Source organism: Erpetoichthys calabaricus, chromosome 3 (genome assembly GCF_900747795.2).
Source record: "Erpetoichthys calabaricus chromosome 3, fErpCal1.3, whole genome shotgun sequence".
NCBI classification, from domain to species: domain Eukaryota; kingdom Metazoa; phylum Chordata; class Cladistia; order Polypteriformes; family Polypteridae; genus Erpetoichthys; species Erpetoichthys calabaricus.
This window is the reverse complement of record NC_041396.2, coordinates 96,441,486-96,466,307: the sequence shown is the minus strand read 5'-3', so window position 1 is coordinate 96,466,307 and position 24,822 is coordinate 96,441,486. Positions and strand designations below refer to the sequence as shown.

The window sequence follows — 24,822 nt, the reverse complement described above, 5'->3', positions numbered from 1 at the left end:
TTCCGAAATCACAAACAGAATATCAAACCTTAGCATTCAGCAAGTCACTTGCAAACGTCGTCATAAACGGTGTAAGTTATAACAAGGCATTCTTGAGTGCATTGCACATCCTTAATCGGCATGTAACAGAATTTCCTAAAGACTCGGACGATTAAGCAAATGGTCATGTCATGTTTCACCCAGCATTTCTCCTCTGACTGAGGTTCAAAGTTGTCTTACATGTCTGTTTTGTCCAATTTTGTGCCATTTATTTATATTGATGTTTCTTTTATGTATTATGTACATTATTCTTTGTGTTTATTTCACTATGTCCTATGTGTTTTGTGGGTGGTTCCCCAAGGGGCAGGGCCACCTGCCATTCACCGCCAGGAACTGCCCTCCACCCTATATATTGGAGGGCCTTCCACAGTTCTTGGTGCTTCATTTCAAACGTGCTAGTTAGTAGAGTGTTATTTGTGTTTTGCTGTTCCTTGTTTTTTTCTGTATTTCCTGGATTTTTTTGAACGTGTGCTCTGTTTTTGACTTCGCCTTAAGATTCTTTATTGGGACTTTGTTTGTTATGGATTGCCTTGCCTTCTAAGGCAGTTTCTTTTGTGTTCTTAGGAGCTTCTTAGATTGCAGAGCCTTTATTAAAATAAATCTGTTATTTTATGAAGAAGAAGAGTCAGTCTGTAGGTAATCCATGGCTCCTTCTATTATTACTGCTATGCTGATTAATTTCACTGTACTATGTACAGTATGTTTGACAATAAAGACCTCATAAACCTATAAAATGGATGAGCCTTTCCTGTAAATGTTTTCGGTTTAGACATTCTGCCTATATTCCTACTTTACTGTAGTTAAAAGAAATAAACTTTCTAACTAATTACAAACTCAATAAAATTTAAAGCTCTTGAGAAATTTAGAGGACTGTAGACAAAATTTTGCATATGAAATACTGATTGCATAAATTTTAAAATTATGAAACCTGGTGGTGTGATTTAAACCTTTCATCTTCATATTTGGTTGCATACTTTTCATTTTTCTAAGAAATGAACAGATAACAGATACTCTGTGATTTTTAATCAATACTGTGTTATCTCATCAAAGAAATAGATAGGCATTTGTGCTATATCTTGTGAAGTAGAAAGGCACTATATCAAAAAAGATTATATATGTCATAGTCTGCAATGCAATGCAGACTAATATTACAAAACATTTACTCTGCAGCACAAGGTTATCCTAATGTTACATATATCTTTCTGTGCTGTGGTCGACATTATTATATGATACATATCCAAACTGAAAATTTTATCATCATGCAGCATGCTGCACTTACTAGGAAATTAAAAAAACAATAACAGGCAGGGGACCCCAACACTGCTCATGTTCTAACATATCCAAGAGTCTGCTCTGAGTGTGCGCTCCATGAAGGGTACTATACGAAAATAGTTTCAGGTGTAGGAGCAAAATGCTAAGCAATCCATGCCATATATTCATATGTGAACAAAGAATTCCTAATTTATGTACAAAAGGTACCATTACCTGGCATCTGTCTGTGACTCCATGTCTTGTTTTGGTTTTTTTTTACGAATTCATTTTAAAGTAACAGCTGCCATCCACCCTACTAACTCCCTTCATATTTTAAAACACTTCTGTCATGTCACTCATTAATCTCCATTTGATTAAAATGCAGTATACGTTTGTTTTTACTACTTTGCCTGCTATGAACTGTCTGACTTTGTTTCTTGTTCAAATAAAATGAGTCCATTATTTCTGACTCAAAGCATGAAGGATTTGTACCATGTAAGAATAAACTGTAATGGGAGCTACTGACGAGAGTATAAGTAATGAAATATATAATAAATACATATCTAATGTATACTTCATTGCTGTTATGAGATCAGGCTTTAAAGATTACCTATTTCTTTCACTCATGTTGTACAGAATATTAAACAATAGTAAGAAAATGTAAAAATATCCTGCCTAAATTACAATTATGATTTTGAGCAATTATATATCTATCTGTCCATCTATTTGTCCAAACTTGCTTATTCTACTATAGTGTTGGAAGGGGCATCACTGGGAATAAGTCGGAAACTGACTCTTAGTGAAGTTCCAGGTCATGAAGGGCCTATGTGGAGTCGCCTGTCAAGCTAACCCACATGTCTTTTTAATACTAAAAGAAACTGACACAAGGAGAACTGTCAAATTTCACACAAAATGTCTGAGCCAGGCTTTGAACCCAGAACTCTTAGGCTCTCCTTGTGTAATCTCTCAGATACATAATCACTGGTCACTTTTTACATGAAAACAAAATCTAAGGGGGGCTGAGGTATCTCGCATCACTTCCTTCAACCTGAATCTAAATATTTACATGAAATCAGTGAAGAAGTATGGTCTGGTATATTTACTGAAGCACTCAACAGAGAAGATGTTAAGCCAAACTTATATGAACTTTAACACCTCAGTTCAATGACTGGTAGCACTGGTATCAAAGTAAAGACACCAGCATACAACAATATGAGTAAACTGTCCCTTCATCAGGGCGCTGCCCTTTCACACTGCTCTCCAGAAGCGATGTCCTTCTGCTTTGGATAAACTCCAGATAGGAATTCTCCTACGGCACCAGAATACAGATGGGAGCGCATTGGCCACTTCTGAAAAGCAAAGAGAAATTAGAAGATGAAAAGCTTATAAAAATGTATACAGTAGGTTTCATGACACATAAACAGTGGTGTAGTCTGAAAAATATCTTTGTGCGCTTCCAGAATAAACAGAAACCCATTTGGTCCATGCAAGAAACAATAACTTGTTTGCTTGGTTTTAAGAATTACACCTTGCCATTAGGATACCCAATCCTCTTGTTTGTGATCATCATGATTATGCATGTGAAAAATGGAAAAGTGACACAAAATAAAACTACCATATTGGTTCCCATCATACTTGGAAATTGTTTTCATATTCCAAACTCACTGAGTTCCACAACATTGCCACATTTCCCCCTTGGGACAAATAAAGTGCTATGTATGTATCTATCTATCTATTGTGAAGCTACTAGGGTGCGTACAGCTGCCCTGACCTGGACACAGACAAGCAGGATACCAGTTTACACACAGCACACATTTATTTACAGCTTTTAAAGTGCACAATCACCAGCACCATGACACAACACACCACAACAGTCCCTTCTTGCCTCCACTCATCCTCAGGCTTTGTCCTCTTCCTCCCAACTCTGGTCATTGAATGGTGGGGACTGTCCCCTTTTGTGTGGTGGAAGTTTGGCCACTGGAAAGGTCCATGTGTACCCTGACCCTGCTGGAAACCAAGTGGGCTGCCCTCTGTTGGACCAGAGGAAAAACTGTCCCAAAAATACTTTCTCCCCCGGACCTTCCACACTCTGGCCGTCCCAGCTTGGCAAAAGTTGTGACCGCCTGCCACATTATCTATCTATCTATCTATCTATCTATCTATCTATCTATCTATCTATCTATCTATCTATCTATCTATCTATCTATCTATCTATCTATCTATCTATCTATCTATCTATCTATCTATCTAGATTGTTATGGAAGAGCCTACATCTTTGGCAGCCTTGAGCACAGAAAAATTTTGACCTACCCACCATTCATCCACCCACCCACTCATTTTCTGACACTGCATCTTCCACTGGATGCAAGGCAGGAAGCAGACCTAGGAATGCCAATTTTCCTGCCATATGTAAAAATGATATCACAGATATTACTGCTTTCACTGATAATGATGTCACACTGAAAATAATATCACTGCTTGTCACACTGTATTAAGCTGACATATGAAAAACCAAATGAAGGTGAAGAGTAAAAAGACATTTATTATTTCCCTTGGTTGCCCATTCTGTCTTTGAGCACTATTCTAATAATTTAATTATTAGACTTTTACAGTTCCAGTTTAATAATCAATTAAAATAAATGTGAATTTTAAATTAATCACATGAAAATAAACACAGTATAAAAGGAAACAAAATGAAGATATTATATATATACAAAAAAAGCCTTTATATTTAGCATACATAAAAATGACCGTAACCACGGATAAATTACAGAAATTTCAGGAAAAGCTTTTAAGGAAACATGGATCTATAAATCTCAAACATAAAAGATATGAAAAAGCAGTAATTCATTATCTTACCTTAATTTCTAAATTATGTGAATCTTTAAAAAATGGCCACTGCAGGATTCAAAATACAAATTAATTAAATTTCATCTTGCTACTTGTATTTCACTAAAAGAGGTCTAGAATTCTGTCCATAGGTAAAGCAAAACAAAATAAATTTTATGAAAATATCCATCCATCCATCCATTGTCCAACCCGCTGAATCCGAACACAGGGTCACGGGGGTCTGCTGGAGCCAATCCCAGCCAACACAGGGCACAAGGCAGGAAACAATCCTGGGCAGGGTGCCAACCCACCGCAGGACACACACAAACACACCCACACACCAAGCACACACTAGGGCCAAATTAGAATCGCCAATCCACCTAACCTGAATGTCTTTGGACTGTGGGAGGAAACCGGAGCCCCCGGAGGAAACCGACGCAGACACGGGGAGAACATGCAAACTCCACGCAGGGAGGACCCGGGAATCGAACCCAGGTCCCCAGATCTCCCAACTGCGAGGCAGCAGCGCTACCCACTGCACCACCGTGCCGCCCACTATGAAAATATCATTTTTTTTTAAATGATAAAATCTTCTTGAACCGCCACCTTATCGTGGTAGAGGGGTTTGCGTTTCCCAATGATTCTAGGAGCTCTGTTGTCCGGGGCTTTATGCCCCTGGTAGGGCCACCCAAGGCAAACTGGTCCTAGGTGAGGGATGAGACAAAGTGCGGTTCAACACAACCTCCTATGATGAATAAAAAATTTGGACGGCGTTTTCCCTCGCCCGGATGTGGGTCACCGGGGCCCCCCTCTGGAGCCAGGCCTGGAGGTGGGGCTCGATGGCGAGTGCCTGGTGGCCGGGCTTGCACCCATGGGGCTCGGCCAGGCACAGCCCGAAGAGGCAACGTGGGTCCCCCTTCCCATGGGCTCACCACCTATAGGAGGGGCCAAGGAGGTCGGGTGCAGTGTGAGTTGGGTGGTGGCCGAAGGCGGGGACCTTGGCGGCCCGATCCTCGGCTACAGAAGCTGGCTCTTGGGACGTGGAATGTCACCTCTCTGAAGGGGAAGGAGCCTGAGCTTGTGTGCGAGGTTGAGAGGTTCCGGCTAGATATAGTCGGGCTCACCTCGACGCACAGCTTGGACTCTGGAACCAATCTCCTTGAGAGGGGCTGGACTCTGTACCACTCTGGAGTTGCCCCCGATGAGAGGCGCCGAGCGGGTGTGGGCATACTTATTGTCCCCCGACTTGGAGCCTGTACATTGGGGTTTACCCGGTAGACAAGAGGGTAGCCTCCCTCCACCTTTGGGTGGGGGGACGGGTCCTAACTGTTGTTTGTGCGTATGCACCGAACAGCAGTTCGGAGTACCCACCCTTTTTGGAGTTCCTGGAGGGGGTGCTAGAAGGACTTCTGTGCTCATCACGGATTGTCCATAACGAACACCATGTTCAAGCATAGGGGTGTTCATATGTGCACTTGGCACCAGGACACACTAGGCCTCAGTTCAATGATCGACTTTGTGGTTGTGTCGTTGGACTTGCGGCCACATGTCTTGGACACTCGGGTGAAGAGAGGGGTGGAGCTGTCAACTGATCACCACCTGGTGGTGAGTTGGCTTCGATGGTGGGGGAGGATGCCGGTCAGGCCTGGTAGGCCCAAACATGTTGTGAGGGTCTGCTGGAAACGTCTGGCAGAGCCCCCTGTCAGAAGTAGCTTCAACTCCCACCTCCGGCAGAACTTCGACCACGTCCCGAGGGAGGTGGGGGACATTGAGTCCGAATGGGCCATTTTCCGTGCCTCTGTTGTTGAGGCGACTGACCGGAGCTGTGGCCGTAAGGTGGTCGGTGCCTGTTGTGGCGGCAATCCCCGAACCCGTTGGTGGACACCGGCGGTGAGGAATGCTGTCAAGCTGAAGAAGGAGTCCTACCTGTCTCTTTTGTCCTGTGGGACTCTGGAGGCAGCTAATAGGTACCGGCAGGCCAAGCAGAATGTGGCTTCGGTGGTTGCTGAGGCAAAAACTCGGGCATGGGAGAAGTTTGGGGAGGCCATGGAGAACGACTTTCTGACGGCTTCGAGGAGATTCTGGTCCACCGTCCGGCATCTCAGGAGGGGGAAGCAGTGTAGTGTCAACACTGTATATGGTGGGGATGGTGCACTGCTGACCTCGACTCGGGACGTTGTGGGTCGGTGGGGGGAGTACTTCGAAGACCTCCTCAATCCCACTAACATGCCTTCCAATGAGGAAGTAGAGTCTGGGGACTCGGAGGTGGGCTCCCCCATCTCTGGGACTGAGGTCACCGAGGTGGTCAAAAAACTCCTTGGTGGCAGGGCCCCGGTGGTGGATGAGATACGCCCGGAGTTCCTCAAGGCTCTTGATGTTGTAGGGCTGTCTTGGTTGACACATCTCTGCAACATCGCATGGACATCAGGGACAGTGCCTCTGGATTGGCAGACTGGGATGGTGGTCCCCCTCTTTAAGAAGGGGGACCGGAGGGTGTGTTCCAACTACAGAGGGATCACACTCCTCAGCCTCCCTGGAAAAGTCTATTCAGGGGTTCTGGAGAGGAGGGTCCGTCAGATACTCGAACCTCGGACACAGGAGGAACAGTGTGGTTTTCGTCCTGGTCGCGGAACAGTGGACCAGCTCTACACCCTTAGCAGAGTCCTGGAGAGTGCATGGGAGTTCGCCAAACCAGTCTACATGTGTTTTGTGGACTTGGAAAAGGCGTTCGACCGTGTCCCTCGGGGAATCTTGTGGGGGGTGCTCCGGGACTATGGGGTACCGGACCCCCTGATAAGGGCTGTTCGGTCCCTGTACAACCGGTGTCAGAGCTTGGTCCGCATTGCCGGCAGTAAGTCGAACCCATTTCCAGTGAGAGTTGGACTCCGCCAGGACTGCACTTTGTCACCGATTCTGTTCATAACTTTTATGGACAGAATGTCTAGGCGCAGCCAGGGTGTTGAGGGGGTCCGGTTTGGTGGACTCAGGATTGGGTCACTGCTTTTTGCAGATGATGTTGTCCTGTTTGCTTCATCAGGCGGTGCTCTTCAGCTCTCTCTGGATCGGTTCGCAGCTGAGTGTGAAGCGGCTGGGATGGGAATCAGCACCTTCAAATCCGAGACCATGGTCTTCAGCCGGAAAAGGATGGAGTGCCCTCTCAGGGTTGGGAACGAGATCCTGCCTCAAGTGGAGGAGTTCAAGTATCTCGGGATCTTGTTCACGAGTGAGGGAAGAATGGAGCGTGAGATCGACAGGCGGATCGGTGCGGCGTCCGCAGTGATGCAGGCTCTGCATTGGTCTGTCGTGGTGAAAAAGGAGCTGAGCCATAAGGCAAAGCTCTCAATTTACCAGTCGATCTATGTTCCTACCCTCACCTATGGTCATGAGCTATGGGTAGTGACCGAAAGAACGATATTGCAAATACAAGCGGCCAAAATGAGTTTCCTCTGCAGGGTGTCTGGGCTCTCCCTTAAAGATAGGGTGAGAAGCTCAGTCATCCGGGAGGGGCTCAGAGTAGAGCCGCTGCTCCTCCGCATCGAGAGGAGTCCGATGAGGTGGCTCGGGCATCTGATCAGGATGCCTCCTGGATGCTTCCCTGGTGAGGTGTTCTGGGCACGTCCAACCGGGAGGAGGCCCAGGGGAAGACCCAGGACATGCTGGAGGGACTATGTCTCTCGGCTGGCCTGGGAACACCTTGGGATTCTCCCGGAAGAGCTAGAAGAAGTGGCCGGGGACAGGGAAGTCTGGGTATCTCTGCTCAAGCTGCTGCCCCCGCGACCCGACCTCGGATAAGCGGAAGAGGATGGATGGATGGATGGATGGATGGATGGATGGATGGATGAAAATATCATTTTTTTTAAATGCAGAACAACACAAAAAAACCCTTTTGTGCATAAAGTGTTTATTCTTCTGTCTGTTAACAGGTCAGTGTCTTTGTGTTGCATTGTGTTTGAGAAAAGCAGGTGAAAAGGTGGAACCAATTCTGGATGGGTTGTTCTATTTGAAGGTAATCATCTTCATACTTTGTAACAAATTGGACCCGATATGCTGAAACAGGCTGATCGTTACCACTCACCTTCCAAAACTGTAAGGCAGCTTACATTAGGATGGGGCAATTTCACCCCCTGAAGCTCCTTAGCATATGTTCCCCTTTTGATATAATCAGCTGTAAACAGTCAAATGAATATATACAGTATATAAAAAAAGACAGTTATAAGGTGATTTCAGCAGAGCTAGAAAAAAAATATTAAACATTAAAAAAGAAAGACAGGAAGATGAAAACAGCAATGACCTTTTCTTCTCCAAAACACAATAATCCCCTACAATACATGTAAATAAAAATATATACAGTCGAATACACACCCCAGCCTCATTTGAAGTTCACACAATAGCCTTAAGGGTGTTAAGTTGTCTGATTATAATTGGTGGATGAATTAAAGAAGCCGGGCAATGAAAGAATCTGAAAATTCAATTCAAGAAAATTTCCCTAGTCAGTACTATGCCATTATAAAAAACAAGGACTTCAATAAGCTCACCCAAGCTGGCTAGCTGTAATTAAATGCAGGATTCATACCCCTGGAGATGATCGCTGATCTTTGCCTAACTAGACAGGTCTTTGTATCCATAGAACCTTTTCACATGGCCAATGCAGATGCTGATTCATTTAGTTAGTTTTCCTGCCTTTTTCCTCCAGTTGCTCTCTCCTTTCGGAAAACTGAGCGATTTATGCAAACTCCTTTTACAACTGGATGTCCAGCCTTCAGGAAGGGAGCCACTATCAATCACCAATCTATTCCCAAAACAGCATGTATGGCTATCAAGCAGACCAGACAGACATGTGGCAACTATGTGGTGACGCTACACTTTGATCTTAAAGTGATCCTTATACAAGGTTAATACTAAACTGAACATTCATGGTTGTGTGGCACAGTAGTGCAGTGGTTAGCATTGCTGTTTCATGGATCTAGTCTCTCCAGGGGTCCAATCCCACACCCTGTCATTGTCCATGTGAAGTCTACACATTTTCCCCTTGTCTGCATTGCAGGTTACATTGTGATTTCAAAGATGAATGTTGTGTTATATGATGATTTCAAATGATCAGGTGGACAGGCAGCAATTTCCTGCCTTGCATATGGTGCTGCTGGAATAGATTCTGCCCCCCATAACCTTGAATTTAGGGTGTTATAAAGTTTATAGAAGTATCATTGTCATGAGTACAGAACCCAGTGAAAATCTTACATGCATGTGCTAATCAACTTGTCACCACCCCCCTGCAGCATGATTTACATACATACATCGCAACTGCAGTCTTCCTTACCCAAAAAAACTTCATAACTCAGTTTACATTATCTACTTTTAAGAGACAAACTGTAAATGTGGTAATAGACCACTCAAGTCTAACAAATTGTTAAAACAGTATGACAGATTGAAACGTTTGCTTTTATGCTGCGTCCATGGAGTTTTACTCTTTTTTCAGTTCCAGGACTAACTGAAATATCTAGGTGTGCATGTTTTTTAATGTCCCAGGATTTCACAGTACAGTGATCCCTCGGTATATCACGCTTCGACTTTCATGGCTTCACTCTATCGCGATTTTTTCTCATACACGCTTACGTCACTACGCATGCACTTTCTGAGAACTTTTATCTAAGCCCCACGATGACTCCTAAATGTGCTGCTTTTTCTAAGCCTTCTGACAATGAAACTAAGCGCCGGAGGAAGATGCTTACCATCCAGGAGAAGGTGAAACTCTTGGATATGATCAAAGATGGCAATACCCTACAAAAGCCTCCTCGCGCATATGAAAAGTCAGCGCCAGCAACTGCCTATCAAGATGTTCTTCAGCCGCGCACCCAGACACCCACTGCCTACTCCTAGTACTCCTTCAGCGGAAGAAGACAACGACGCACCTGCTGAAGATACTGCACCACCTTGTCACGCTTGGGTCACAGATTTGCACAGAGACACAGGAGATTGTAGAAAAAAAAAGAACTTTATTCAAAGCACTGCAAACAAACATTTGTCTCTTTTCAAAAGTTTAAAAATGCTCCATGACAAGTCAGAGATGACAGTTCCATCAGGAGCATAGAATGTCAGAGAGAGAGAGAGAGAGAAACAAAACAACCAATTCCAAAGCTGAGAGGCGCTGCACAATACTTTTAAGTAAGCGGAGTACCGCATGAGAGGTTTATCGCGCGTTATAGCGCAAGTAAGAAGGGTAATGTGAAGGTAGACTGTCAGCTGTTTCAGGGGTTTTCCCAGGGGCGTCTGTGTCCTCCGAGGGTGCGATCAGCGCTCCAGCTTACAACCTGAAGACTCTCCTACTGAGCTTGTGTCTTCATAGGTTAGTGGTTGTGTGTAAGAACTGTGTGTGTGTGTGTAATTAAATGTACAGTACAATAATAATGTGATATTTGTAACGTCTAATATGTCTTATTTTCTCTTATTGTGTCTAATATATTGGGTAATACGAGTGTAATGGTGACTAAAGGGTGTTATTTCATGTCTAGAGGGCTCTAATAATGTTAAAAAAACGTATTTAGAAGGTCGTAAACAGGTTTTCTATACTCTAACTGCGAAAATATTCGATTTATAAATAAAGAATCCTACTTCGCGAAAATTCATTTATCGCGGTAGAGTCTGGAACGGATTAACCGTGATAAACGAGGGTTCACTGTATATATTTTAAAACAACATCTACAAGACATATCTTTTTACTGAAACTTGAAAGCAAATTTGCAGCTTAAATTTAAAAATGTGTGTATTTCTGAAGGAAAAAGCTGTTTATTTGTCTGAAATGTATTGCTAAACACTGTTATTTTTAATCTGGTATATTCTACTTAGTAAAAGGCATTAAAAAAGCCAGCTGCCTCGCAGTTAGGAGACCTGGGTTTGCTTCTCAGGTCCTCCCTGATTGGAGTTTGCATGTTCTTCCCGTGTCTGCGTGGGTTTCCTCCGGGTGCTCTGGTTTCCTCCCACAGTCCAAAGACATGCAGGTTAGGTGCATTGGCGATCCTAAATTGTCCCTAGTGTGTGCTTGGTGTGTGTGTGCGCCCTGCGGTGGGCTGGCGCCCTGTCAAGGGTTTGCTTCCTGCTTTGCGCCCTGTGTTGGCTGGGATTGGCTCCAGCAGACCCCCATGACCCTGTGTTAGGATATAGCGGGTTGGATAATGGATGGATGGATGGTATAATGACAAATTATGTGCTTTTTATTCTTTAAACTAAACTGCTAGATTATGGCAAACACAATATACATTGACTTTCTATAGAGAACCAGATGGCTAACATTACTCCCATGTATTGTATAATGATAACATATTGGAGTGAAGAATACTGCTTTTTTACAGTCTGTTAAATAAGACTCATAATCTTTAATTTGTGTGATGTATTAATAAGAGAATATAGGATTGTTTATATAAGTTGTATTTTGTAAGCATAAAGAAAATAATACAAATGTAGGCAGTATAGGAGAAAAGCAAAAGAACACAAAGGAATACGCTTCCTAAAAATGTTATTGAAGACGGGACTCTTAAGTAACGAATAAGGGGAAGAGTTTGCTCTGTAAGTCATTAATTTCTTCCCGTGAATCTTTAGGTTTCATCTTTATGTGCAATTTGATAATCCTGGAAGTAACTATTTAACAATATTTTAGCAAAAAAGCATTTGTTTTGCATGCTTTGAACAAGCAACTAGACAACTGACATGTGGATTATACAACATGAGTAAAGTGAGATTTTTTCTTTTTTTTTTTCCTGTGTACGCTGTTCACGTTGCCATTGTACAGCACTGGTCACTATTCACTTCTGTTATGTTATACATTTCATTTTCTCCATTCTACATGAAAACACGATATAAAAAATTTTCTCAGCCTCCACTACAACAGGTGACCTCTTCTGTTCAAAGGCAAACAACAACAATAATAATAATAAATAATAATAATAATATTTTAATTATATAGTGTCTTTCCTATACTCAATGATGTGAAATAATATCTATGGAAAAAAGAAAAAAATGTAAAGCTACTCACGTCACATAACCCACCTGTCATTTATTAAGTCAAATACTTCAAAATGTGCAAAACGCAAACATTTTTTGCTAAAATATTTATTAGTAAACACCTCTAGAAAAATCCGAGTAGAATGTAAACAGGAAATGTACATTCCTATAATCTATGCTTTTGAATTGAAAACCTGCTGGAGTCTGAATCCACAACAGTCTTAAAGTTAAGTGTGTTAGGTAATTGACTGCACTGCTTATGTTTAATACCTACTGCAATCCAAAGCAAGTAATTTACATTTTAAACAGGAGGATCAGATAGATCAACATTAAACAACAAAACCATAAATATTATTAGAGGAAAAACCAGGGTATTGAACTACAATGCAAAAAATGAAATCTAAGCAATTGAAAAGTATTTGTATCATGACTTGAAATCTTGTTTTCCTCATTGTAAGAATTATTGACTTATCAATAATTATTTAGCATACGTTAAAAAATCTTATCATGTAAATTTTGCTTATCCCATTGGCAGATGTTTTTTCTAAATAAATTTGTCTAGTTTTTGTATATGCATTTTTTGCAGTGTAGAAGTCCAGTATATGTGTGAATACTACTAACAGAGGGATAGTGAGTAGACAGTCCTCGGCTCCTTCCATTATTACAATTTGGTTCACGAGTATTCCAAGTAAGAATATCATTGTACTCTGTACACATGACAATACTCTCCCAATGAACCTATTATTATTAATTTTTGTTGTATGCCTTGATGTGCCACACTCTTACAGAGACATATTTGATCTAAGCTGCTGGATGGTTGAGATGCAAGAGATATTCAGAAGACAGTCCAGAGAAGAAGGAAGCACAACCAACCCCATAGCAAAATCTCCTGACGATGGTAGTCAGCTATGAGAAAGAGACTATGAGCTATGAGAAACAATTGCAAAAAAATGAAACAAATAACCTTATATAGTTGTCATTCACAAAGTTCTTCTACATTTAGATCTTCATGCAGTGTTGCTCATCATGGTACAAGAAAATTAACTGATGGCCCAGTTGAGATAGTGTTGTAGTAAACCTCATTAAAGATTTGTATGAATGTTAAATTGTGGTTACAACTGCTGTTTCCAAGATGACATACAGTATTTATTTTCAATTATGTCAAAGAATCCATCTTATTTTGGGTCATAGCAGGCATTCTCTCCATGCATAACTGCAACGTCCAATTTTGAAATCCCTAGCAGTGGTTGAAGAAGGTGTAAAACCACACACTGCAGGGTACGGATTGTTCTGGGATGTGCTCTAGGAATTCAGAAGGTTTGTTTTAATGCCTACATAACTGGTCAGGAGGCTTAGACTTTCAAATCAATGATGCTGTGCTATTATTTTTGTGTGTGTTATGCTGCACAACACTGCAGTGCTAGCTCGTATACGCCTTCCCCATGATGCAATAGAAGATGATAACAAGGAGACAGAGAAGATATACGGAGATATGGAGAGCCAGAAGGGGATGGGTTGTTTGGGATGAGGAGACAAAGACTTTATTGGAGGGTTTGAATATGAAGGTCCATACTATCACATGTGTTTTCACTTGATTTTTGTATGAATTATGTTTGCAGATATGTGTGTTGTTTTTACTTATGTGTTACTTCCGTTTTAATTTTCAGATTAATAAATACGATGCATACTCTTTTTTGAATTGCCATTATTCCACTTAAGTTAAACTTTATTTTCTTAGCAATAATTGTGTTATTCATGATGTTCTAATAGTAAAAAATATATTTCACATTGACATTCAGGACTGCTGCGGTGGGTTGGCACCCTGCCTGGGATTGGTTCCTGCCTTGTGCCCTGTGTTGGCTGGGATTGGCTCCAGCAGACCCCCGTGACCCTGTGTTCGGATTCAGCGGGTTGGAAAATGGATGGATGGATGGATGGATGGATGGATGGATGGATGGATGGATTCAGGACTGGCAATGCATTTTTGTGTGCAGATGAAGAGAAGGAATCAACAAAAAATGCACTTTGAAATACATTGGTATATGTTGGGTAACAAAGTAATTTGCTAAACAGTTGCAAAAATGGCAAGAGGTTTGTTAGTTTGTTCCTTATTCTTTAAAATGCATTGTTCAAACAAGTGGGACAGGGCATGTTAATTCCAATTGCACCATTTAAAAGTATGTCAAAGTAACAAGAACTTTTTTTTTAATTCAGGAAAGAAAAATTTACGTGCTGATAATATGAGAAAAGTGTCTTTTTATAGCTCAAATTTGTTGAACCAGTGGACTTCCTATTACAAAGCATATGAAAGTATATTTTTTCTATAGGGTGTCGCACAAAAAGTCTCTGGATGGATATCTGAAGTTCTTGTCTTCTATATTGAAAAACCAGATGATGTTTGTTTTAAGAAAACTAGCAGACACTGTGGATGATGCACTCTTCTTTTTAACGTAATCTTATATTCTTGGTCTACTAATACTAATATTCACAAAAATGACATCATATTTCACAGCAAAGGAAGCAAAATGTGTAAAAGCAATACAGAAAAAGAACAAATGACAGTAAGTGCAATAAAGATTTCTTGACATTCTCACATAAGTAGGTGACTCCAGACTAAAATGATTTTTCAAAACCCTATGAGGTTTCTTAGTTTGCTGCTTCTTCTATGCAAGGAATAAATTAAATATATATGAAAAATCATTTCCAAAGTTGGAAATACATGACTAAAGAATAATGGCTGACTCCAAGCCATTTGCACCTCTCTTACTTGCACCAGAGAGTGACGATGTGTTGTAAGCTGGTCGGACAAGCAAGTTAGAATTTCACTGTACTCTGTATATGTGACAATACTACTACTAGTATTACTACGACTACTACTTGCAGTAAGAAATCCTCCCTTTTTCATTATTTACTCTAATTGTCAGCAGTATTGCAAGATCTGGTAGACAAATTGAAGTAAATCCCATTAATTACATGCAGATGTTTCACATGCTTTGGCTACATCTTTTCTCACTTTGCGTATGCAATCGAGAAACCATCTTAAATTCTACCCAGGAAGCCGGGGTTTGTATTAACCCCTAAAAATTCTAGCTTGGAAATGAAAAGTCCAACATCTTAACTATGTGGTTGGCAAAAGACATTTAAAACAGCAAATGACCAAGACAAATGCCATTTCACTTGAAAGAAAACAAGCAAATGCAAGATTTTGTAGGGTTCATAGGATATTGCACAATGTTTATTAAACACATTTTAATATAGCAGTATTTCTATGAAATATGACATAAGCAGAAAATATATGTACTGTATGCTGACCCAGCCTTTGTTACATGCAAAATATAGTGTACCAAATGCCAAAAGAAAAAAAAATGGCCATGTGATTTACAACCCTACTAGTTTCACCTTATTCTCTAGTCAGATGCATCTGAGGGCATGGGGAGCTAAACTGAGATAATGCTTCTGAGGTGGAATATTCCACAGTTTTCTTACTGTTCTGAAGAGTCATGTGCCACATTAGAATGGGAGGTTTTTATTGCCAGTCTAATTTATTATCAGTAACACATTGGTATGTCTTAAATTTCACTTCCATCAATCAGTAAAATGGTTAAATAAAGATGTTGACATCCTCAAGCCTACTTAATCTAATTCATGATGATCGAGGTCCAGAGCCTGTTCCAACACCATCAACCTTGGACAGGACAATAGTCCATTGCAGGGCTCACTCATGTGCACCGCCACACTCATAATATATCAATTTGGAATCGCCTTTTAATATGCCAATACTAAAATCAGGTAAGTATCTAATTTTCTTTCCGGAAAGAAGGCAATAATATTTTTACTTTGACATTAATGACCTTGAATGCAGATGAACAGAGAAATCAAAGAAAGAAGGTCTTATGTCAACAACACTGACCTAGAACACATTAGTGAGATCTCCTTTATGCTATCAGATTTTACAGAACCAATAGTCACCAAGTATAAACATGCATTAGAATCCTCTAAAATATTTATCCTTATTTTCTTGGCCACTGTCTAGCAGAAACTGCAAAATACATCCCTATATTCAGTACAGTTCTACTTTGCTTTTAAATATTTGTATATTGGTTTGAGTATTGTTTTAATACATAAAAGTAAAAAAGTGAGAACTTGAAAACTGATAGGTTATCAGTTAGGGTAAGCTACATTGTTTCATGTACTTAAAATATATTAATGTCACTATATCAGACCAAAAAAACACCATCACAAAAGATTACCTTGACAGGGTGAAGATAGCCCTGCATTCTCAATGGTTGAACATGATCTACCACGTTGTTTCCTTGGTCCAAGGTCTGGGTAAGATGAGCAATGTAATTTGCAGCCAGTATTAGGATGTCCAGTTTTGACAGCTTTGTGTCAGGTGGGACTGAAGGCAAAGCTGCTTGCAAATTATGAAACGCCTGCCTTAAATTTTGAACCCTGCTCCGTTCCCGTGCTGCATTCACAGGGTACTGTTGGGATTTGCCCACATTCTGATGGTTCCTGGTGCTCGCTCCCATCTGTCAATGGCAGAAAAGAAAAATTTAATTCCAAGACTTCTAACTTCAGAGATATCAACAGGTTGTCACCTTAATTTTTAAAATCTTCATACTAGTATTTGAGAAAGACTGTTACCGTATGAATTAAAAGTGCTCTCCATACTAAATTCAGTGAAATTGTGAAACTTAGTACATCATAATTGATGGATTCACATAAATATAACTTATTAATTAATTAGCAGTCACAAGGGTACAGAGTGTATCCAGGCAGCATTGGGTGCAAGGTAAGAAGCTATCCTGGATGGGGAATCAGTCCATTGCAGGGTCTTCTCATAGATAAACACACACACTCATAACCCACAAAGGGCCAGTTTGGTGTCACCAGATACCTAATCTGCATTCACTGGGGATGAGGGAGAAAAACTGGAGTAACCAGAAAAATTCTGTCACAAACGCAGAGAGAACATGGATAACATCTGCACAGGATGCTGGGTCTGTGTTTGGAACTCTGCTTGTTGTTATGTGATGAGTTTGTTGCCTTTTGTTTATATTAAAAGCAAACTGCGATTTAGTGATTTTACAGATGAGATTCTATGGTGACTGATATTATGACCTTTTTAAATTACTTGATATACAACAAAGATTGCTTATAATGGCTTGTGTATGTTATATTTATTTTAAACTACAGTGTAAATGCATTATTATCCTCTAAAGACACGTATGGTCTCTCTTACTAATAAATATAAATAAAATTACTTTAGGAAACAGACCATCATGTATTTAATAAGCTGTGAGTCAGGTATGAGACAGAAATCTGTGGTCTTGCTTCATGTAATGACAAATTCAGCCTGTGTGATTACAAATATAATACATAAAGTACATATAATACATATCATATGGATCATGTCTCAAAAGTATACTGGAAAATGTTACATTTATTATGAAATATAAAACTAGATAAAACATCAAGGCACAACAAATTGACCAATTTCTGATCATCTAGCAAAGCTGTTAAAAGTTCCATCTTCCAGCCTTTTAACACCATCCTTCTTACTTTAAATATACAGAGAGAACACATTTTAGCTTGTTGGCTTACTGCTTCCCAACTAGCTTAATGTACAACAAAACTCACCCTTTTCCCCTCATCTTTAAGTGCCTGTCGACTGTAGAATCCTTCTTTTCTGTGTTTAAGTCTTGTGTAAGAAGATAGCACTGCAGAAGCTGTCCTCATCTCAAAAGATGTGGATGTTATTCTATTTGTTGTAAATTCAGCCATCATTAAAAAGTTACTAGTTCTGTTTGAACATTTAAGTCCTTTTTTGAACAGCAAAATACCGTTCACCCTGAAAGTATCTGGGCTAAGGAAAAACAACAAAGATTCACAGCTCAAATATCCAATTGCCTGATGTAAGGTTTTTAATAAAGTAATTTCTCATCCTCCTTTCTTATCTAGTTTGAGCTAATGAGGGAATAGTCTACTAGCCCTTATCTCTAGACCATGCGTTTCTCTGACTCCCACTGTTTCTTTGGCAAAGTCAGCCTCTGGGGGCAAGGAAAAAAATGCATTTGCAAAGCAAGTCTTACAAATTGCCCTTGTACAGCTTGAAGATCAAAAAAGCATTTGACCCTGATTACCTTAGACACCCAAGTTACACAGGTAACTATGCTGGATTTAGCGTCATAATGCACTAAAACGTTTTCATTTTTTTTACTTATAAATATATGTACTATGAGGAGCACCTGGGACAATCAGGACTACTGGTAAGGATGAGCCTTCTCCCCTTATCTGGCAGAGGGGACAAAACAGTAGACAGAAGGGGGAAATAACCACTCAAGAGTGCATGTTGCCTCGACTTGCTGTGTGCCAGCATTCCCAGGCCAGTGTGCCCTTGAACATGGCTGCAGGACATGTTGGAATGTGCACTTCTGTAGGACTGCTTTGCTGGGTCCCATGGGTACCACCAGGGGGAGCTGCAGGAAGGACCTGTTCCTACTTTTCAGAGCTCCTGCCAGACCCAGGAGTGCTTCCTGCTTGTGGTGTCCTGACTCCAGAAGTACTCCTCATCCAGCATTAAAGGGGCTGCCTCTTCTCACATGGAGAGTCAAGACTGGGAGAGGAGTTGAGTGAGTCTTCCCGGGGAGAAGAGGAGGAGAAACGACTGTGCTTTAGTTATGGACTATTAAATGGAAGAAACCTGTGAAACATATTTGTAAATAATGTGATTGTGTTTGCTTTGAAACTGTGTTAGTATGGCTGTGTCAAGGATTTGGGGGTTGTGAGATGCCTACTTCAGGACACAGCACATATTCTGTACATGTGAAAATACAGTTACTATTACATTTACATATATATTATGAAGTAGTGATTAGTGCAAATGCCTCACATTGTACTGGATAAAACTATTACAAAATCTGAAATCTTTATATGAAAGTCTTTGTATGACTGAGTCAAAGAATGTCTGTGCTGGAACACGATGTGGTACAAAAAAAAGTCTTAATAATCTCACGTTGTCATCATTTTCACATTTCACTGCCTTGGTCAAGATTCATGTAGTCTTTCAGTTAAAGTTAAACTTTAACTCTGATGCTTTTTGTTTCATTTGATCTGTCAATGATCCAATTACTATGTATGAGAGATCAATGACTTAAGAAGCTTGTTATTATTATTATTATGAGGCGTACAATAATTAGTCTATGTTCTATCTAGCTATCCATCTACAAATGTATATAAAGTTGAATGTGTGTCTGTTTGTCTGGTATTCAAATCCACAATGTACCTCTGGTACATTTTGCACAGATTCTCCATATGAATAGTGGCAAACCATATGCTATATTTCATTACGCAAATTTAGTTGCTGCCCCAAACCCAGGTTGTGCCATTTACCCCGTTACTATGTATATAAGAAACATATCTGGGCCTCACTTATACCAATAGTAATGTGGCTTTATAATGCCTCACTAGGATATGACTATTCTTTTTATTTTAGCCAAGTCAAAGGTTTTTTCATTTTAGTAATTCTGGTGTTTATTTCTTTATTTACTTATTGTGCTTCCGTAAAAGGTCAAATTTCTCCCTTAGGACAAATAATGTAATAAAGCAATATCTATGTCAGTCTATTGTTTTTTTTTGCAGAATAAATGTTATTCTATGTGACTGATTGCTGAGAAGATGAAGATTTCAAAGAGAAGGTGTCTGATACTCCCTTGAGAGAAGAGGCCAAACTGAATTCATCCAGGAGAGAAGAGGAAGTGAAAGCCAAGATGCACAACTGCCCCAGAGGATAAGTACATTAGAGCGTCTAGTTTGAGAAACAATCGCTTTACAGGTCCTCAGTTGGCTGCTTCCTTAACTACACACCAAATACCAGTGTCATCTGCAACAGTGAAAAGATGTCAGCATTAGAGGCAGATTTGCAATGGAAAAAATACCCCTGACTTAGAATTATCTGTCCATAATACTCTTTTCCTGTCATTTACCATCCAAAGTCAGTGTTCTTTTGCCCATTTTACTGTTTTCTTTTTATTTGCCAGTGTTCTGATCTGGCTTGTTCTTTGAAACTCTTTTTCTATGGCCAGAATCCCAAAGTCACACAGATTGCACATACTTGCACTTGCTCAATTTAGAGTCACCAGTCAGCCTAACTTACATGTTTTTGGATGTGGGAGGAATGCATATCTGATCTCAGGAACATTCTGTAACAAACTACATGCTTCAGACTGAATTTCTAAAATTTTCTACTTTGATGAACATTATAAAAATCTCTTCGGAACTTATTCTAGATGTCATACAACTTCCTCTTTATAAAATTCTATTATAATAATGGAAAAATTTCTATTTGATTGTAATAGTATAGCTGTGCTACGGGTTAAACTAATTGGTCTGTAATTGACAAGATTCAGAATAATCTCCTAATGATGCAATAAAAGCTAGTTTCCCATTTTTAGGAGTTCCCTTGCTTTGTAAAGACCACCAAAAACTAATTATAATAGTAAGGTTTATATACTTATTTTAAGGTAACTATTTTCCTGTCTGTGTGATTGGTTTTTGCTTTACACAGATGAATTAGAAAATGTGCAAAATACTGAAGTTAAAACCATGTTACACTCAGATGTGCACATAAAAAGGCAGTTGTTTCAAATTAATACTGTTATACTCACTAGCCCTGGCCTTGGAGACTGCTGACATGTTGCATCTTGGTTAGCACATGCAAGATGGCATTTCACTGCATTCTGTAACAATCCCGAGTTGTTTCGTCGTATAGTGGGTGCGGCAACGCAGTGTACCAGTGCATGCTCCCCAACTTGACTTGACTGTAACAATAAACCTTTAGGATTTTTTTAGGAAATACTGTAAAGGTCAAGATCTCTTTGTTATGACACAGCCGTACAAACCTCAACCTATATACAAATATAAAGTCATATTTTCAGATAAATAAATAAAAGTACAGTTCTGATTGTATATGTACATATTCTTCTTGTACTACCAAAAAATATATATCCTGAAGGTAACCATATGTGGCAAAGACATTACTTGAACCAGTTTTCTCTGCACAAAGTTTTCAGACAAAGAGAGGTAAGGAGAAAAAGAAAATGTACTGAAGTAGGATAAAAGTTCATTAATGAGCTTCTAGTTAAAAAGCATTTTAAACTAGCAGTGTGATTATAAGTCAGTCTGTCAATGGCTAACCTGCTAAGTCCTGAAAAGGGTTGTGGGGAATGCTGGAGCCAGTCCCAGTTAGCACAGGGTGCAAGGCAGGAACAAACCCTGGACAGGGTGCCAGTACATTGCAGGGCAAACATACACACAACCACATACTAGGGCCAATTTAGCATCACCAATCCACCTAACCTGCATGTCTTTGGCCAGTGGCAGGAAACCGGAGGGCCTGGAGGAAACTAACGCCGACCAAAGGCGGACCTGGTACGCAAACCCTGGTCTCCTTACTGCAAGGCAACAGTGCTACCACTGCACTACCCTGTGATTATTAGTAAAATAAAGAAATAAGGTGATGTTTCTTGTGCCTGATGGTTGTTGAGATAGGTTTGAGCTGCCCCATGACCCTAGCTTGGGCTAGTGGTTTAGAAAATGACTGGATAAAGAAATAAAAATAGCTGTTATAATCAAATTATAACAGCCAAACCAAGTGATCATCAAGCCTGAGCCTATCCAGGTGGCCATCAGGTGTCAGAATAAATGGATCTCCAAACAGGTCTGCTGGGCCTCAGCCCATGGGCTAAAAAGTGAGAAAATAAAACAAACTGAGTCTTGGAAGTTGAACACCATTGTGGTGGTAAGAATTTTGGGCTACTTGTGTTTTCTAATGAATTTAGACTGGTTGATAGGTGTTGGTCTACATTGGTTGGCAGCATAACTGAGATAATGTTGACATAAATGCTGGCTGAATAACCCAATTTTTACAAGCTGTCTGGATGCTTGTTCTAGTTGGCATCAGGGGATAAAGGAGGGAAGCCCAAAGTCTTATTGCACCCAGGGGCCCATGTACTTTGATTCCATTTCATGTATGTCAGTCCACTGCAGGAAACATTCACTCATATAGGGTCAATATAGGGTTTTTTTTTCATACAAGTGATCATGTGTGATAGATGCTTAAATGTATCTCACTGCCCTGTGCTGGACTGGCATTTCATCCAGGGTTGTTTTTTACCATGTACCCAATTTTTCACAGTATTCTTTAAAAATTAATGTTACATGAAAGTAAACAGTTTTCTGCCAAAAACTTTTCCTCCTTTGTAGACGTAGAACAATTCCCTATTTCAAATCTACTGAGCTTTTATCATGGATACAGAGTATCTAGAATATATAAAGCATATATACAGCGTAAAAAATGGATTTTATGTCTTGTGCTCTAAGACTGAATACAGTAAGCACTTCTTTCTGCAAACAGTTGTGGGAATCTGGAACAACCTAATGAGACATATAGCTGAAGCAGAAACATGGACAACATTTAAGAAATATCTGGATGAGATATTGGAACAGCTTAGCTATTAGCTAAACAAATAAGCTTGATGGACTGAAAGGTTTCGTCTTGGTTGTAAAAACTTCTTATGTTCTTATATTAAAGAAATTTAGTAACCTACTTTGTGCATTCTCTTCTTGTAGTTTGTCCTCATTTATAATTAGTCCTATAGAACTGCAATATATTCTGTTTCTTTATTTAAACAAATATTCCCATTGTTCTTACCTGGTTAATAAAGACTGTAGCCAATTTTCCATGTGTAACAAACAATCGCTAAATAAACTATTTCTTAAACTTAACCATTAAAGTATTTGTATAACTGAATGAGTTTTCAGTTTTGAGAAAGAATTTAGGGATGATACTTTAAAATTTTTTCTTGTGAAATGTATTTATAACGATTATGATAATTTCTGCTAACCAAATGGCTCTTTATTTTGCTTTTTATGACATGTAAAATGTACTGCATTTTTTTCTATCTGAATTATACTGAAAGTTGGTTATGCCTTGTACCATAAACTGCTGCATGGTGTAGTGGTAAAGCAGGTAGCATTTTGCCTTAGAACCCTTTCTTGATTTCAGTACCTTTAGTGTGATGATAGCATACTTTCTGCATTTGCATGCAGGTTTCTTCCAGCAACTTTGATTTATTCTCAAAGGCCAAAATCATGCAGTCAGATGAAATTTATGTTATCTTCATGTGCATTTCCTCTTTAAAGGACTGTCATCTTAGGTAGTGCAGGTTCCTGCCTTGTGCCCATTCTGGCTAAGATAGTTATGGGTATGCTAACAATATATTGTTCTTACAAAGCTTTTTATAGACATACAGTAAATGTACACAGGCATCTTTAGCATATAGTTGATAAAACAAACTTTAGGTAAGCACATTTACTTAAACATTAATGACATGAAAAACAAAATATATTTATGGTGCTGAGACTCAAGGTCAGAGGCTGCTTCCGAGAAGTATCTACAGTGCATTCAGAAAGTATTCACAGCGCATCACTTTTTCCACATTTTGTTATGTTACAGCCTTATTCCAAAATGGATTAAATTCATTTTTTTCCTCAGAATTCTACACACAAAACCCCATAATGACAACGTGAAAAAAGTTCACTTGAGATTTTTGCAAATTTATAAAAAATTAAAAAATTGAGAAAGCACATGTACATAAGTATTCACGGCCTTTGCCATGAAGCTCAAAATTGAGCTCAGGTGCATCCTGTTTCCCCTGGTCATCCTTGAGATGTTTCTGCAGCTTAATTGGAGTCCACCTGTGGTAAATTCAGTTGACTGGACATGATTTGGAAAGGCACACACCTGTCTATATAAGGTCCCACAGTTGACAGTTCATGTCAGAGCACAAACCAAGCATGAAGTCAAAGGAATTGTCTGTAGACCTCCGAGACAGGATTGTCTCGAGGCACAAATCTCTGGAAGGTTACAGAAAAATTTTTGCTGGTTTGAAGGTCCCAATGAGCACAGTGGCCTCCATCATCTATAAGTGGAAGAAGTTCGAAACCACCAGGACTCTTCCTAGAGCTGGCCGGCCATCGAAACTGAGCGATTGAGGGAGAAGGGCCTTAGTCAGGGAGGTGACCAAGAACCCGATGGTCACTCTGTCAGACCTCCAGACGTCCTCTGTGGAAAGAGGAGAACCTTCCAGAAGGACAACCACCTCTGCAGCAATCCACCAATCAGGCCTATATGGTAGAGTGGCCAGACGGAAGCCACTCCTTAGTAAAAGGCAGATGGCAGCCCGCCTGGAGTTTGCCAAAAGGCACCTGAAGGACTCTCACACCATAAGAAAGAAAATTCTCTGGTCTGATGAGACAAAGATTGAACTCTTTGGTGTGAGTGCCAGGCGTCACGTTTGGAGGAAACCAGGCACCGCTCATCACCAGGCCAATACTATCCCTACAGTGAAGCATGGTGGTGGCAGCATCATGCTGTTGGGATGTTTTTCAGCGGCAGGGACTGGGAGACTAGTCGGGATAAAGGGAAAGATGACTGCAGCAATGTACAGAGACATCCTGGATGAAAACCTGCTCCAGAGTGCTCTTGACCTTAGACTGGGGCGACGGTTCATCTTTCAGCAGGACAACAACCCTAAGCACACAGCCAAGATATCAAAGGAGTGGCTTCAGGACAACTCTGTGAATGTCCTTGAGTGGCCCAGCCAGAGCCCAGACTTGAATCCGATTGAACATCTCTGGAGAGAT

At 40.2% G+C, this 24,822-nt stretch overlaps 1 protein-coding gene and 1 long non-coding RNA gene across 2 annotated transcripts in view; both read right to left on the bottom strand.

Moving 5' to 3' along the window:
- Positions 1 to 24,822, bottom strand: part of LOC127527070 (uncharacterized) — a 251,752-nt gene that overhangs the window by 32,504 nt on the left and 194,426 nt on the right. The gene's annotated exons all lie outside the window — the stretch shown is intronic.
- On the bottom strand, positions 1,100 to 18,060 carry LOC114648263 (transcription factor 24-like). Its single transcript, XM_028797205.2, has 3 exons — positions 17,758 to 18,060; positions 16,365 to 16,646; positions 1,100 to 2,639 (listed from the first exon to the last, which is right to left on the bottom strand). Exons 1-3 carry the CDS (start codon positions 17,902 to 17,904, stop codon positions 2,523 to 2,525), a joined length of 546 nt encoding a protein of 181 aa, XP_028653038.1. The 5' UTR covers positions 17,905 to 18,060; the 3' UTR covers positions 1,100 to 2,522.